The 11,484-nt window shown below is 38.6% G+C and overlaps 2 protein-coding genes across 3 annotated transcripts in view; one reads left to right on the top strand and one right to left on the bottom strand.

The window, feature by feature from the left end:
• Positions 1-1,012, top strand: part of LOC103378628 (LIM and senescent cell antigen-like-containing domain protein 1) — a 10,708-nt gene extending 9,696 nt beyond the window's left edge. For both annotated transcript variants that reach the window (XM_025055817.1, XM_008309905.3), the window contains exon 10: positions 881-1,012. In XM_025055817.1, the coding sequence (XP_024911585.1) occupies positions 881-995 (115 nt within the window). In that variant the 3' untranslated portion in view covers positions 996-1,012. The remainder of the gene's footprint in view (positions 1-880) is intronic.
• A 900-nt stretch (positions 1,013-1,912) lies between these two features.
• On the bottom strand, positions 1,913-6,507 carry nkpd1 (NTPase, KAP family P-loop domain containing 1). Its single transcript, XM_017032420.2, has 3 exons — positions 5,602-6,507; positions 3,419-4,870; positions 1,913-2,692 (listed from the first exon to the last, which is right to left on the bottom strand). Exons 1-3 carry the CDS (start codon positions 5,935-5,937, stop codon positions 2,411-2,413), a joined length of 2,070 nt encoding a protein of 689 aa, XP_016887909.1. The 5' UTR covers positions 5,938-6,507; the 3' UTR covers positions 1,913-2,410.
• Positions 6,508-11,484: the final 4,977 nt, after the last annotated feature.

Genomic DNA, 11,484 nt, shown 5'->3' on the forward strand with positions numbered 1-11,484 from the left:
TCCTCTTACACGCTTCACTTGCTGCGTCTATGGTAATTCAGAGATAAGTTTGTTGAAGTCGACCTGAAGCCGGTGTGCAAGCACTGCTATGAGCGCATGCCCGAGGAGCTGAAGCGCCGTCTGGCTAGACGTGAGCGCGATGCCAAAGACCAGAAGAAAAAAATTTCTGTGTGCCTGTAGAGTTAATATTCTGTCCAACTCACCACTCAGTCTGTTTGTTTGGTGTGTCCTCTGCCTGTTTGTTTGTTGGTTTGTTGGTTTGTTTGTTTGTCAGTCACTCTTGTCTATTTGCTCCTGCATCCACGTTTTAGGCAAGTGTTTACATTACCTATAATCCCTATTATTTTGCATCTAATTTTATTTTTTATAGGTATTTAAGTTCTTGTTCAGTCATGGCGAGAGTGTTTTAGTAGAGCCATGGAGATGCACCCCAACCTCTGGAAAAAAAACACATTGATTGTGGTTCTTTCACAGGCTGGGGCGTTTACACTCATACATTGGTTAATGTAAATGTCACCAAAAACCCAGGGTAGTTGTTTACAACCGCCTTAAACTTTTGCCCCGTACTGTATATGCACAGAGGCCATGAAGTTTTTTTTTTTTATATAATATGGTAAATAATTGCCAATTTACTTAAAGGCCAAATCTGTTAGAGTGATCAGTGAAGAATCCAGATGAGGAAAAGATAAATGTAGGCCTAATTATAATACAATTTAAAATGAGCAGATGATTTTAAATACATTTCCCCTGCTGTGATAATAATACTTGGACACGAAATGATGCATGTGGGAGGGTTATCTTTAAAAGGTTAATATATACAGGAGGTAAATCATTAAACAACATAATCAACATTTTACCTGATGCATCCTTTGTTTTTCAGGAACAAGTTTGTGGAGTTTGACATGAAGCCTGTTTGTAAAAAGTGTTATGAAAAGTTTCCTCTGGAGCTGAAGAAAAGGTTGAAGAAGCTGGCAGAGGCTTTGGGACGCAAGTGAGCAGCTTTAATTACACAAAAAAAAAAAAAAATCTGAAATTTTATAAGGGTTCTTGATGATTATTTAAAAACAACAACAAACATAACATACTATTGTGTTTGCTTTAATTGTACATTCCTCAGTAGTCCATCCAGAAACTCGTCTTGGTTTGTCTTCACAGTTATAGTCTAATACTAATAATAAAATAAAAAAAGCCATCTTGGAATGTAATTTGTGCATGAACATGTATACAACAGCCTTTTTTAATACTATGCAATTAAATACATGCTATATATTATCGAGTGCTGTGTAGAAGTTTTAGGCACGCTTTTTCCACAAACCATTAAAAACGGACGTAGCGAACCAGAAGCTCACACTTACACAAGTCCACATAGCCGTGGCTCCACCACCAAGTTCCAGCAATTGGGCTTAAAACCACATTTGACTCTGTACTGCATGTAGTAAATGAAAACTTGCCCTCAGAAGGCCCAGGGTGCGGAGAACTTCTATTCAGCTTCTGGTTCCCTTCTACAGCCGCCTAAAACTTTTGTACACCACTGTGATTGTTTTTACAGTTACATCAGTGTCTGTATTTACAATGGTGTTTGTTGGATCTTTTGATAGTGCCTCTTCCTGCTAACAAAAATGTACTTTCAGATCAAAATATAAAGGGTTGTCAGTAAGAGAAGTTTGGAGAATCCATTCTATGATATGTTTACCTCTTTAGTGCTGATGTTTCTTGTCTGGTCTAGCAGCTTGTCCATTCAATTTTCACTAAAAAAAACCCTTTGGATCAAATGAGATTACTTGTTCCTGTGAATAATGTATAAACTGGTGGCATGTGACAGAGAGTTTTATGTGTTATACCATACAGAAAGCTTACAAAATAATAGTGCATGTGAAACACAATAGAACAGGGGTGTCAAACTCTAATTCACAGTTGGACAACATTGAAAACTGGGACGAAGTCGCGGACCAAACTCGATATTTCTGAAAAATTTGAGGCAATTGTGTATTTTCTCTTCAGATGTAATATAGATTTTTTTCTTCATATGGAAACAAACTTTAGTTTTGCGTAAACATTGAATCTGTAACAACCAAAGAAAACAAAAGAAAAAATTGAATTTGAAATAAAACACATAAGCAGTATTTATTTATTATTGAGTTTTGCGATCACTAGCCTTTTGAGTGTCTTTTGAGTATAAATCAACAACAAAAAACGTATGTGCTATAACATTCGCATAAACCGCTAATGCTACAAATTCTGCCAGTATACAGAGGCTATATACGAGCGGGCCAACACTAGTTTGACACCTGTTCAATAGAACAAAAGAACACATGCTGATGTCATTAATGGACAAAAAAACGTCCCTGTCTAATATATTACTGTATATTTAAGTTGAAATGAAAATGGAGGAGGAGGAGGTCTTGACTCATTACTTCTTTGAACTGTGAAACAGACTGGGGTTGGAGGAGTGATGGTGACCAACATGATCTTTAAATTTGAAATGTTGGTTTGAAGGTGCCGTGTTCCTGTACTGTGGTCGGAGATTTGGAAGTGAAGTCAGGAAGTGCAGTCTGAAAGTTGCCCATTCTCCAAAGGTCATGTTAAGGAGCTTCTTCAGGTCATCGGAATTCCCAAAGACCAGTGCCATGCCATTAAGGTCATTGCTCTTCACTTTATCAATATACTTGGTGGGAAATTCCATCTTCTCCAACTAGGTATAAACAGAAAATAATAATTACAACCAAAAATCATTGATTGTGGTGGTGCTTCTATCTATGATATGACAGCAATTATTTCTATTTTTGGTTCTAGAATTGAACAAATCTTGAAATATTGAGCATTCTAACTAGAGATTCTAACTTCATATGATACTCAGGATCAGCATCTGTACAATATTGGTCAGAATGTCAGGATTGAACATAAGAAAAAGAACTATAGCCTGTCCATCCGATACCTAAACCCAAATGCTCAACTTTGTGTGACATGTCGTAAATAGGTATATTATCGCCTCAGTAATGGCAGCCCAGGGCATGCTGGACGAGAAAATCGGCATTGGCAGTTACTCCAAGTTGCAATACAGATATCGGTATTGGACACAAAATAGCTGTTTCCAGCCTCCCTAACTTTACCAAAGTAATTTTCGATTACAATCAGTGCCTCATGTGGCTGCACGAGGAATAGTGTCGTATCACTCTTATGCAGCCACAATCCGTGGTAATTGTCAAAGAGCTTTGTGTGTGTTTCAGAGAAAAACGTGCCCAATTTAGATTATGCAGCCACAATCCGTGGTAATTGTGTGTTTCGGAGAAAAACGTGCCCAATTTAGATTTTGGGGGGCAGAGTTAGAGCCTAATCACTTATGAAGGAGGCACTAATACTGAAGCAATGACAAGAAAAGTAACTGTTACGCAGACCTAGAACAAACCAAATCTCTTACCTCGTTACACACATCCTCTGTATCCATTTTGATGACTGTGGTAATTGGAAGTGGAGCTAAATTTCTCATCCAGCCTGAGTCTTTTAGCCTGGATGCCCCCCTGATCTGAGCCAGTTCCTTCTTTATGGAATGGTCCAAGTTCACAGTCAGTACTTCAAATATCTTCAGGTCCTTGACAGTGAACTGGAAATCTACAGCGAGGAACCTTTCAAATAGCTCAGGATCTCCATCTTGCTCCAGAAGGTCCTCGATCTGCTCCTTCATTACATACAGCTCTGCCCTTGACTTGCTGAAAACCTCCCATAGGGTTTTTAAACCATCAGATTTGGCCTCAGTCTTGCCATCGATTTCTGCTCTTTGCTGACTGTCCTCTGCACACTGGATGATCCAGCTGAGCCGACAGGGCCACTGGTTGGCTAACACAACCCATGCTGCGATGAACTCTGGTTGAGGATGCTGCATTTCTATAGCCATCATGATGACCACTGTCACTCTGACAGAGTTGATCACCCGCCTCATCGACGTGCTGTCATCTGACATGTATTTGTTCAGCTTTCGGTCACTGCTGGTCAGGATGTTCCTCACCAGCATCTCTACTTCATCATCACAAACATCCACTGCTGCCGTGGTTTTATACATCAGTGCGCTCGACTCTTCCAGTTCAACAAGGACCTGTGTTGCATCCGAGGACAAGGACTCTTTACGGTCTATGGTTTTGTTTGTAATGTGTCTACTACACATATCTTCATTATGCTCTGAATTACTACTGAGGTTGCAAAATAAACTCTGCTTTGAATCAGTGGACAGTGGTGGGACCGTGAAGGCCAGAGTAACAATACGGTTCAACAAAGCGTAAGCTCTGTCTTCTTGGCTGAAGCAACCATCTGCAAAGTTCACTTTCTGAACAAGAACATATGGATTTACTGCCAGAATGGATATAAATGGACTCTCTTCATCTGAAAGAAGGATGTCGATGGCTTCCAGGACGCCAACAATTTTCTTTGGGCTGCAGCGATCCAGGTTTGTGATATTCAGCACCACTCTTATCCTTCTTTTCTCAAATATTTCCATAAAATGGATAAAGGAAGACAAGAACCACATTTCTTTCCTCACCTCGTTCATAAAGCCCAGTTTACTGCTAACTCGCTGATTGTCCATCCCCTTTGTAATGTTGCGGTCCTGGCTACTGAGCAGATTCTTGGCCATACCAAAAGTAAATCTGAGGGAGGTCGCTGCAGGGACTCCGAGTGAAGCGATGAGCAGACCCTCAAGCATACCCACACCCTTCTTGGTTACCTCTTCTTCTGGTTTTAGCTCAGGTTTAGGAAGGCCAAATGTCAAAATGAAAATCAATATGACCACTGGTACCAGAAGAATACACAGGACGACAAGCCAGAGAGGGAAGCAGCAAATCTTTTTGGACCTCCAGAGGTTGGTTTCATTCACCGCAACCTTGAAATTCATGCAAACCAAAGCACAGAAAAATGGAAAAAAATCAGGTTAATAAACACTGCCAAGGCAAACACAGACATAACATCTGCTTCATGCTTTGTTCAAAAATAGATCTTAGTCAAGAAAAAAAAAAGTTATAAATTAGTCAGGTTAACTGTAATGTAATTTTAATATGCAGAAAGTGGTAAGTCTAGAGCTTGGATCAGAGGATATAGTAAGTTGGGTGCTGAGGCTGGGACTAAATGGAGCATCAGTTTAGGACATTATGAATGTAAAATGTGACTTATGAATTTATGATTTTTTATTTGAGTTTTATTGAACTATTTTTTAGTTTCTATAATGCAGTGGTCACCAATCCCCATTCTGTAGGTCATTTAGTACAAAAATGTACTGCGGTTTTACTAATTTACTTCATTCAAAAATAATCCTGTCATATCCCTTTACTTTTTTCATTCAAAGATAATCTGGCAATGTTTCAAAACAACAGGTCATTCAGACTCTGATATTAAGAAAAATCGTTTAGTGATGGCACAGTATTACCGGTCGGCAGTAACTGCTCATATTGGTCAACTGGTCTTTGATACAAAATGGTTGTCGGAGCTGCTGCTATAATGTGTTCAGTGTCGTTTACCTTGCTTTTGGAACGACTCCAGAAGTGACTTCTGGCAACTCTTTCGAAGTTATCCTGACTTTTTTGATAACATTAAATAGCCAACAGCCAATCCACAAACCTCTTTTGCCTTGACTTCGTCCTCTTCATCGTACTGAGCCACACGGTACAGAGCAAGCTGTAACTTCCCAAAGTTCAACTGCATGGCATGAAACAGGCGTATGACGATCCCGGCCCAGAGCATATCGCTGCCTGCAAAATGCCAGGCACTAAAATGTACATAGATGAACCTAATGTTTTGGTTCTGCTGGTTCTTCTTAGTCCATGTTGGTCTGTAGAAGAGCATGCATCCCAGGAGAACAATGAAGTCTATGAATGAAGGCTTGACTGATCGAGGTTTGACCCATCCAGGCTTTCCTTTGTGAGCGGCCTCAATTCTTGCAGACTCTTTGTCCATGTAAACTAGAGGAAAGAAAATGATGCGAAAGCCCAAAGTGTTTTGTCTTCTGTGTGAAATTGCTAAATAAATATTACTGGGCAAAAAAAAAAAATCTTTCAAAAAAAAAGAACCTGAACCATTTACGTTTCAACAAGATGTGAAAGTCAACAAATAAACTAACGTCTAACCTGGTCTTTTCTATTTCAGTCCTTTGATAAAACTCCAGTTGTTTCAAGTCTGTCCACTGTCACAAGACTTCTTGTCTTTAAAGATTTCTCTGATATCTGTCATTGCCTTCCCTGCCACTAGAGGGCACTGTGCAAACCTGCTGGCTCTCATGCTTAGGGGTTGCTCAGAATGTAGAATGCCTGTTTTAAACATTGTTGAACGTTGTTGTGGGTTTGTGTTTGTTTGGTTTTTTAGCTCCTGTTGTTACCCTATAAACCGGGCCACACTGCTTAGACCACATGTGTCAAACTAGGGCCCGGGGGCCAAATCTGGCCCACAGTGTAATTGCAGTATATCTGATTTGCAAGATCATATTAAATGTGTGCTCGATTTGGCCTGCCTGTTTTTAGCCTATATATACTGGCAGGATTTGTAGTAATAGCGGTTTATGCGGTATGGTATAGCACACACACACACACACACACACATATATATATATATATATATTTTGGTTGTTGGCCTGTGAAAAAAAAAGATTGATATTAAAAAGTCATTTTTGTGTTTTTAGCTTATTACATTTACACTTACAATTATGCATTTAGCAGATACTTTTTAAGGAAGCTTAACAATCAGGTTACATAGAGGAACTCAGTAGTTAGGAAACAAGTGTGAATGACATAGAGGGTACGAGTAGAGCGTGGGTTGCCCAAACTGTTCCACAAAGGGCTCCAGGTTTTTGTTCCAACCAAGCAGTTGCACACCTGAGTTTGACAGGTTTGATCAACCGATCTCAGTCTTCTGACGGCTGATTGGTCAAACTATGTGCTCTCGGTTGGTTGGAACAAACACCTGCAGCCACATGGCCCTTTGAGGAATAGTTTGGACATGCCTGGGTCTTCAGGAACGACCCATGAAAAGAGCCTGGATTGCTTTGTGCGGGTGTGTTGGGACTACCAGACGACATTCCCTAGACGAGTGGAGAGATCGTGAGGTAAGTCTTTATCAGAGTCCTTAAGTAGGTAAGAGCAGACCCATTAAGCACACAACTTGAATTTGATGCGGGCAGCAATGTGTAGCCATTATAACTCAATGAGTAGGGGGGTTGACGTGTCTTTCTAGGCTGATTGATTTCTGGACCATCTGTATTTTTTTTATATTATATATTTTAAAGGTATTGTTTTTTTTCTTTCTAGAAACTGCTACATTTAACGTTTAAATAATAACATTTTGGGAGGGAGGGGTGGGAGAATCACTTCTCTCTGTCCATTTGTTCACCATTGTCACCTGTATCCTTATGTGAACCTGCCCTGATCGACAATTCATCCACTTTCACACATTCTCTTCTAATGTTTACTAAAGATTGATTTAATGTTTAAAATTGATTCCGAAACTAAAAATGTATACCTATCTAAAACAAGATCCCAGACAAAATGTTCTTGTCTTGCCTTGAATGTGATTGTTGCAGTTTTTCAAATGGTATTTCTGCTTGTGTAAGCTTTGATCTGCTGATCTGTCTGTGCTTACCAGTGTCTGATTATTTCTTCATATTTCATCATAAAGTTGAAATAGAGATCGGGTCACTGATCTGAGATGACACCAACCCTTTGTAATTTGTACAAAATGAGGTCCGCCATGGTTCTGCTAAACATAGTTCCCTGTCATCATCTTGTACAGGGCGCGCGCTTTTTCATCTTTCTTAAAACTTCTTAAATCTTTCCATTTCACTATTTGTAGTGGCATGTCTCTTGATGATGCGATCTATATTTATTTAGATTAGTGACAAATAAAAACACATACACCTGCTGCTATTTGTCTAGCTGTTCCAGAAATGTTTTTTTGTCATATATATATATATATAGGAATTTTGATTTATTTAGATTAATCAAGCTTAAATGTGATTAATCACCATGATCAGGATTAATCAGAAAAAAACAAAACAATGAGGGTTGTCATGTAAATACATGTAATGCATGTAAATACCTGATATTTTGGTATTGACATAATAGCTTGATTTAAGTCTTTTATTAAACACTTGAGGGGCTGGGATGGTGCGGGGTCTCAGTGCAGCCTCGAGCATAGCTGTGAGTTGCAAATATTGCCCCACTTCAACAATAGTGCGACGTCGGACCATGACTAGTAGTAATAGATGTTAAAAAAAACTTAGGTGCGACGTCGGACCATGACTAGTAGTAGTAGATGTTAAGATATGGCAGACATAAAATGGTGGTTGGATAGAAGTGGATCAAACTGTTTGAAAGTTTCTGATCTGTACACTGCATGTCAGTAACTCAAACATTTTCCCTTTAGCATGAATAAAATATTCTTTGTTGCAGTTGGTGGATTCATTAGCAGTTGCTCTCTGACTGTAGTGGAAGGACTGTAAACTCGCATCATAACTGAAAATTAAGTCGTTTTTAGAGGTTGTGGAAATTTTTTTTAGTCTAGAAATGTCAAAACCAAATCAGCTGTGAGCCACTGTTGAACCTTTCATCTCAAGGATCAGATTACATTAACCCTAACTTATTTGCGGCCCGGACTTTGGTTGGTTCGTGGGCGGGGACCTGATTTAGGTGTCTGACCTTTGATTTGTTTTTGTTTTTTCTTTCTATTCCAAGCGATCAAAACTACAGGGTATGAAGTATTTCACACATATTTGTATGTATGCATATCCCAATGTGGGGTCGCGACCCCAAAGTTGAAAACCACAATGGAATGTCCAAATGTTTGTGTGCAGATGCTGATGACATACCTTGCATTTGTCCCAGGATAATGTTGATTCTATTTTGGCAGGAAGAGTAGAGTCCTACTGTTGCAGGCGAGGAAACTTTTGTCAGGGCCTTGGACAAGGCATAGGCAAAAATATGGTCTGAAAGCACAGAAGTAAAAATGTGTAACTCGGTAATTTCTGTAATCTTTAAGTAAAATATTTCATTCCAATCTGTTTGTTTGAAGTGCTTTGAATGTGAAGTTAGTTGAATAACAAAAAGTAATATCACTTAAATATGTCTTTGCTTTTTTAAAGTTCAGAGAAACTACTCCAGTTAAATTATGGCTGGGGAAATGATGTAAAACATGAATGCCTCAAAATACTATTTTAACTTGAATTCAAAAGTCAGCTTCATCTCTTTCCTAAAAGATTTTCCGATATAGATTCAAAACAACTATCATGGTGATGGAGAAAAAAAGAAAAAAAAACAACCTTTTTTTCCACACACCTGTTCATTTATGACAGAATGACGCTACACTGAAAGGTGAAAACAGGATCTGTAGTGGCATCGCTCACAGAATGGCTGATTACAGCTTTTCACAGCTCATCATAATGAACAGCCCAGGTAATCAACAGGTGTTCATCCAGTCAGTGATATGAAGAGCAGTGTGCGTCAATAAGAGTTCGAGGCACAAATCCAACAGATTAGCCTCTGTAGGTATTTAGATTCTCAAAGGTTGAAAAAGATCTCTTCAAATACTACACAAAAATTCACAATCTCAGGCCCCCAGTGCTGACGGTGGGCCACATGGGCGGGGTGTTGTATTTACGTCCTTGCTTTACGAGAAGCGTTTCATCTCGCACCTGCTCCTCATTTGACATTGGCAAGGCGGATTGTTTTTGTCGTCATTTCCACCTCACACCTGAGTCTTTCATACAGTGCCATCCTTCAGCACGTCTATGAGCTTCAATTATGCATTGCAGCCACTTGCAGCCAATAGGTTGGTTTCTTTAACACGACTCATGAAATGTCACCTCCACCTTGATCTTCCTCGGGTGTTAGTGCCACAAGGTTGAAAACGTAGGGCCATCTTTTGCTGTCAACATGTTATGTATTCGTTTTAAAAGACGGACCAAAGGGTGGAAAAAATAATATTTTTGGTCAATGCATTGCAACTCCTGAATGATTATAAATCATTTCAACCCCTAATTTGATGAATATGTGATCTGTTCTGTAGTAAATGTTGAAGATTACTGATCGCTATTAAAGTCTCAGTTGCTGTTTTTTCCCCCCTTTCGTTTCAAAAGTGGGGACCACGTGATATTTTCTTTTTGAGCATCACAATTTTGGAATCCAGTCATGGGCTTGTTTGGATGGTTTGATGATTGATAGTCACTGGTCTATGGTTTAATGAGTGACAATGTGACTGGTCAGCCAACCTAAACATCTTACAAATACAACTTAATTGAATTAACTTTGTTGAAAATCAATCAGACACAGAAGAAATGAGCACCTTTTAAAAGGAGAGCCTGCTAAGTCAGAAATTACATGAGTGATTATGTATTAATAACAACATCATCTGTTTGGTTCACTCAAGTTCAGCCAGCTACTGGCTCCATTTGTTGGAACGGACACATTTCAAGATTCATATCAGCATGTTTTGATGTTCCAACTGTTGATGAAGCACATCTGAAAAGCTAGTGTTGCCATTCCTATAGCCGGACTGAAACAACAGTGAAACTATTTATTATTATAATAATAATTATTGTACAATTGCAGATGGTTTATAGTTTATTTTTTGACAAAGCCGACAACAAAAGAGTGAGTTTTTCTCTAAAGATTAACAATAATTAAAACCAATCCTAAAATAATTCAGCATTTTGACCAGTGCTAAACAGCTTAGAATTTCATTAGAGAACTATTGTTGGTAACAAAGGAAGAAAAGACTAATCCTCTGGATGATTCCTTATTAGGAAGAATTACCCACATGCTGTTAAATATTTCCCATGATTATAAATTAACAAGGCAGTTGGATCGACTTCATTAGACATGAAATACTTTTCTCTGCTGTAGCTCAGTCTGAGATGAAGAAAATACACAGTCATCAGTTTGTTTATTGTCACATTAAAGGGCAGGAAATACTGAGCGTGAGACCGTGAAGTAAAATTAAATCTTATTGTACTTATTTACATTTAAGACTGTGCTGAACATAAATCAGTATGTTTTTATAGTTGGCTGATGACATGGTGAATGTTTTATCCCATTTTCTTTTGTTCGTGTTATTGCACTATGTTATGGGAGTGAAGATGATGTCATTAGGGTGAGCTATAGACGGAGCAGTTAATATATAAACTCAACTTCAAGTGCCCTTCAAAGGGATCAAGACCCAGGGATATCATCGTATACAGGTATTAATGAACAGTGTAGACCAGGTGTGGGCAAACTTTTATAATGAACAGTGTAGACCAGGTGTGGGTAAACTTTTTTATCTATCTATCTATCTATCCATCTATCCATCTATCTATCTATACATCTATACATCTATCCATCTATCTATCTATCTATCTATCTATCCATCCATCCATCTATCTATCTACCTATCTATCTATCTATCTATCTATCTATCTATCTATCTATCTATCTATCTATCTATCTATCTATCTATCTATCTATCTATCTATCTATCTAT

This window comes from Cynoglossus semilaevis, chromosome 5 (assembly GCF_000523025.1).
Source record: "Cynoglossus semilaevis isolate Cse_v1.0 chromosome 5, Cse_v1.0, whole genome shotgun sequence".
Classification (NCBI taxonomy): Eukaryota; Metazoa; Chordata; class Actinopteri; order Pleuronectiformes; family Cynoglossidae; genus Cynoglossus; species Cynoglossus semilaevis.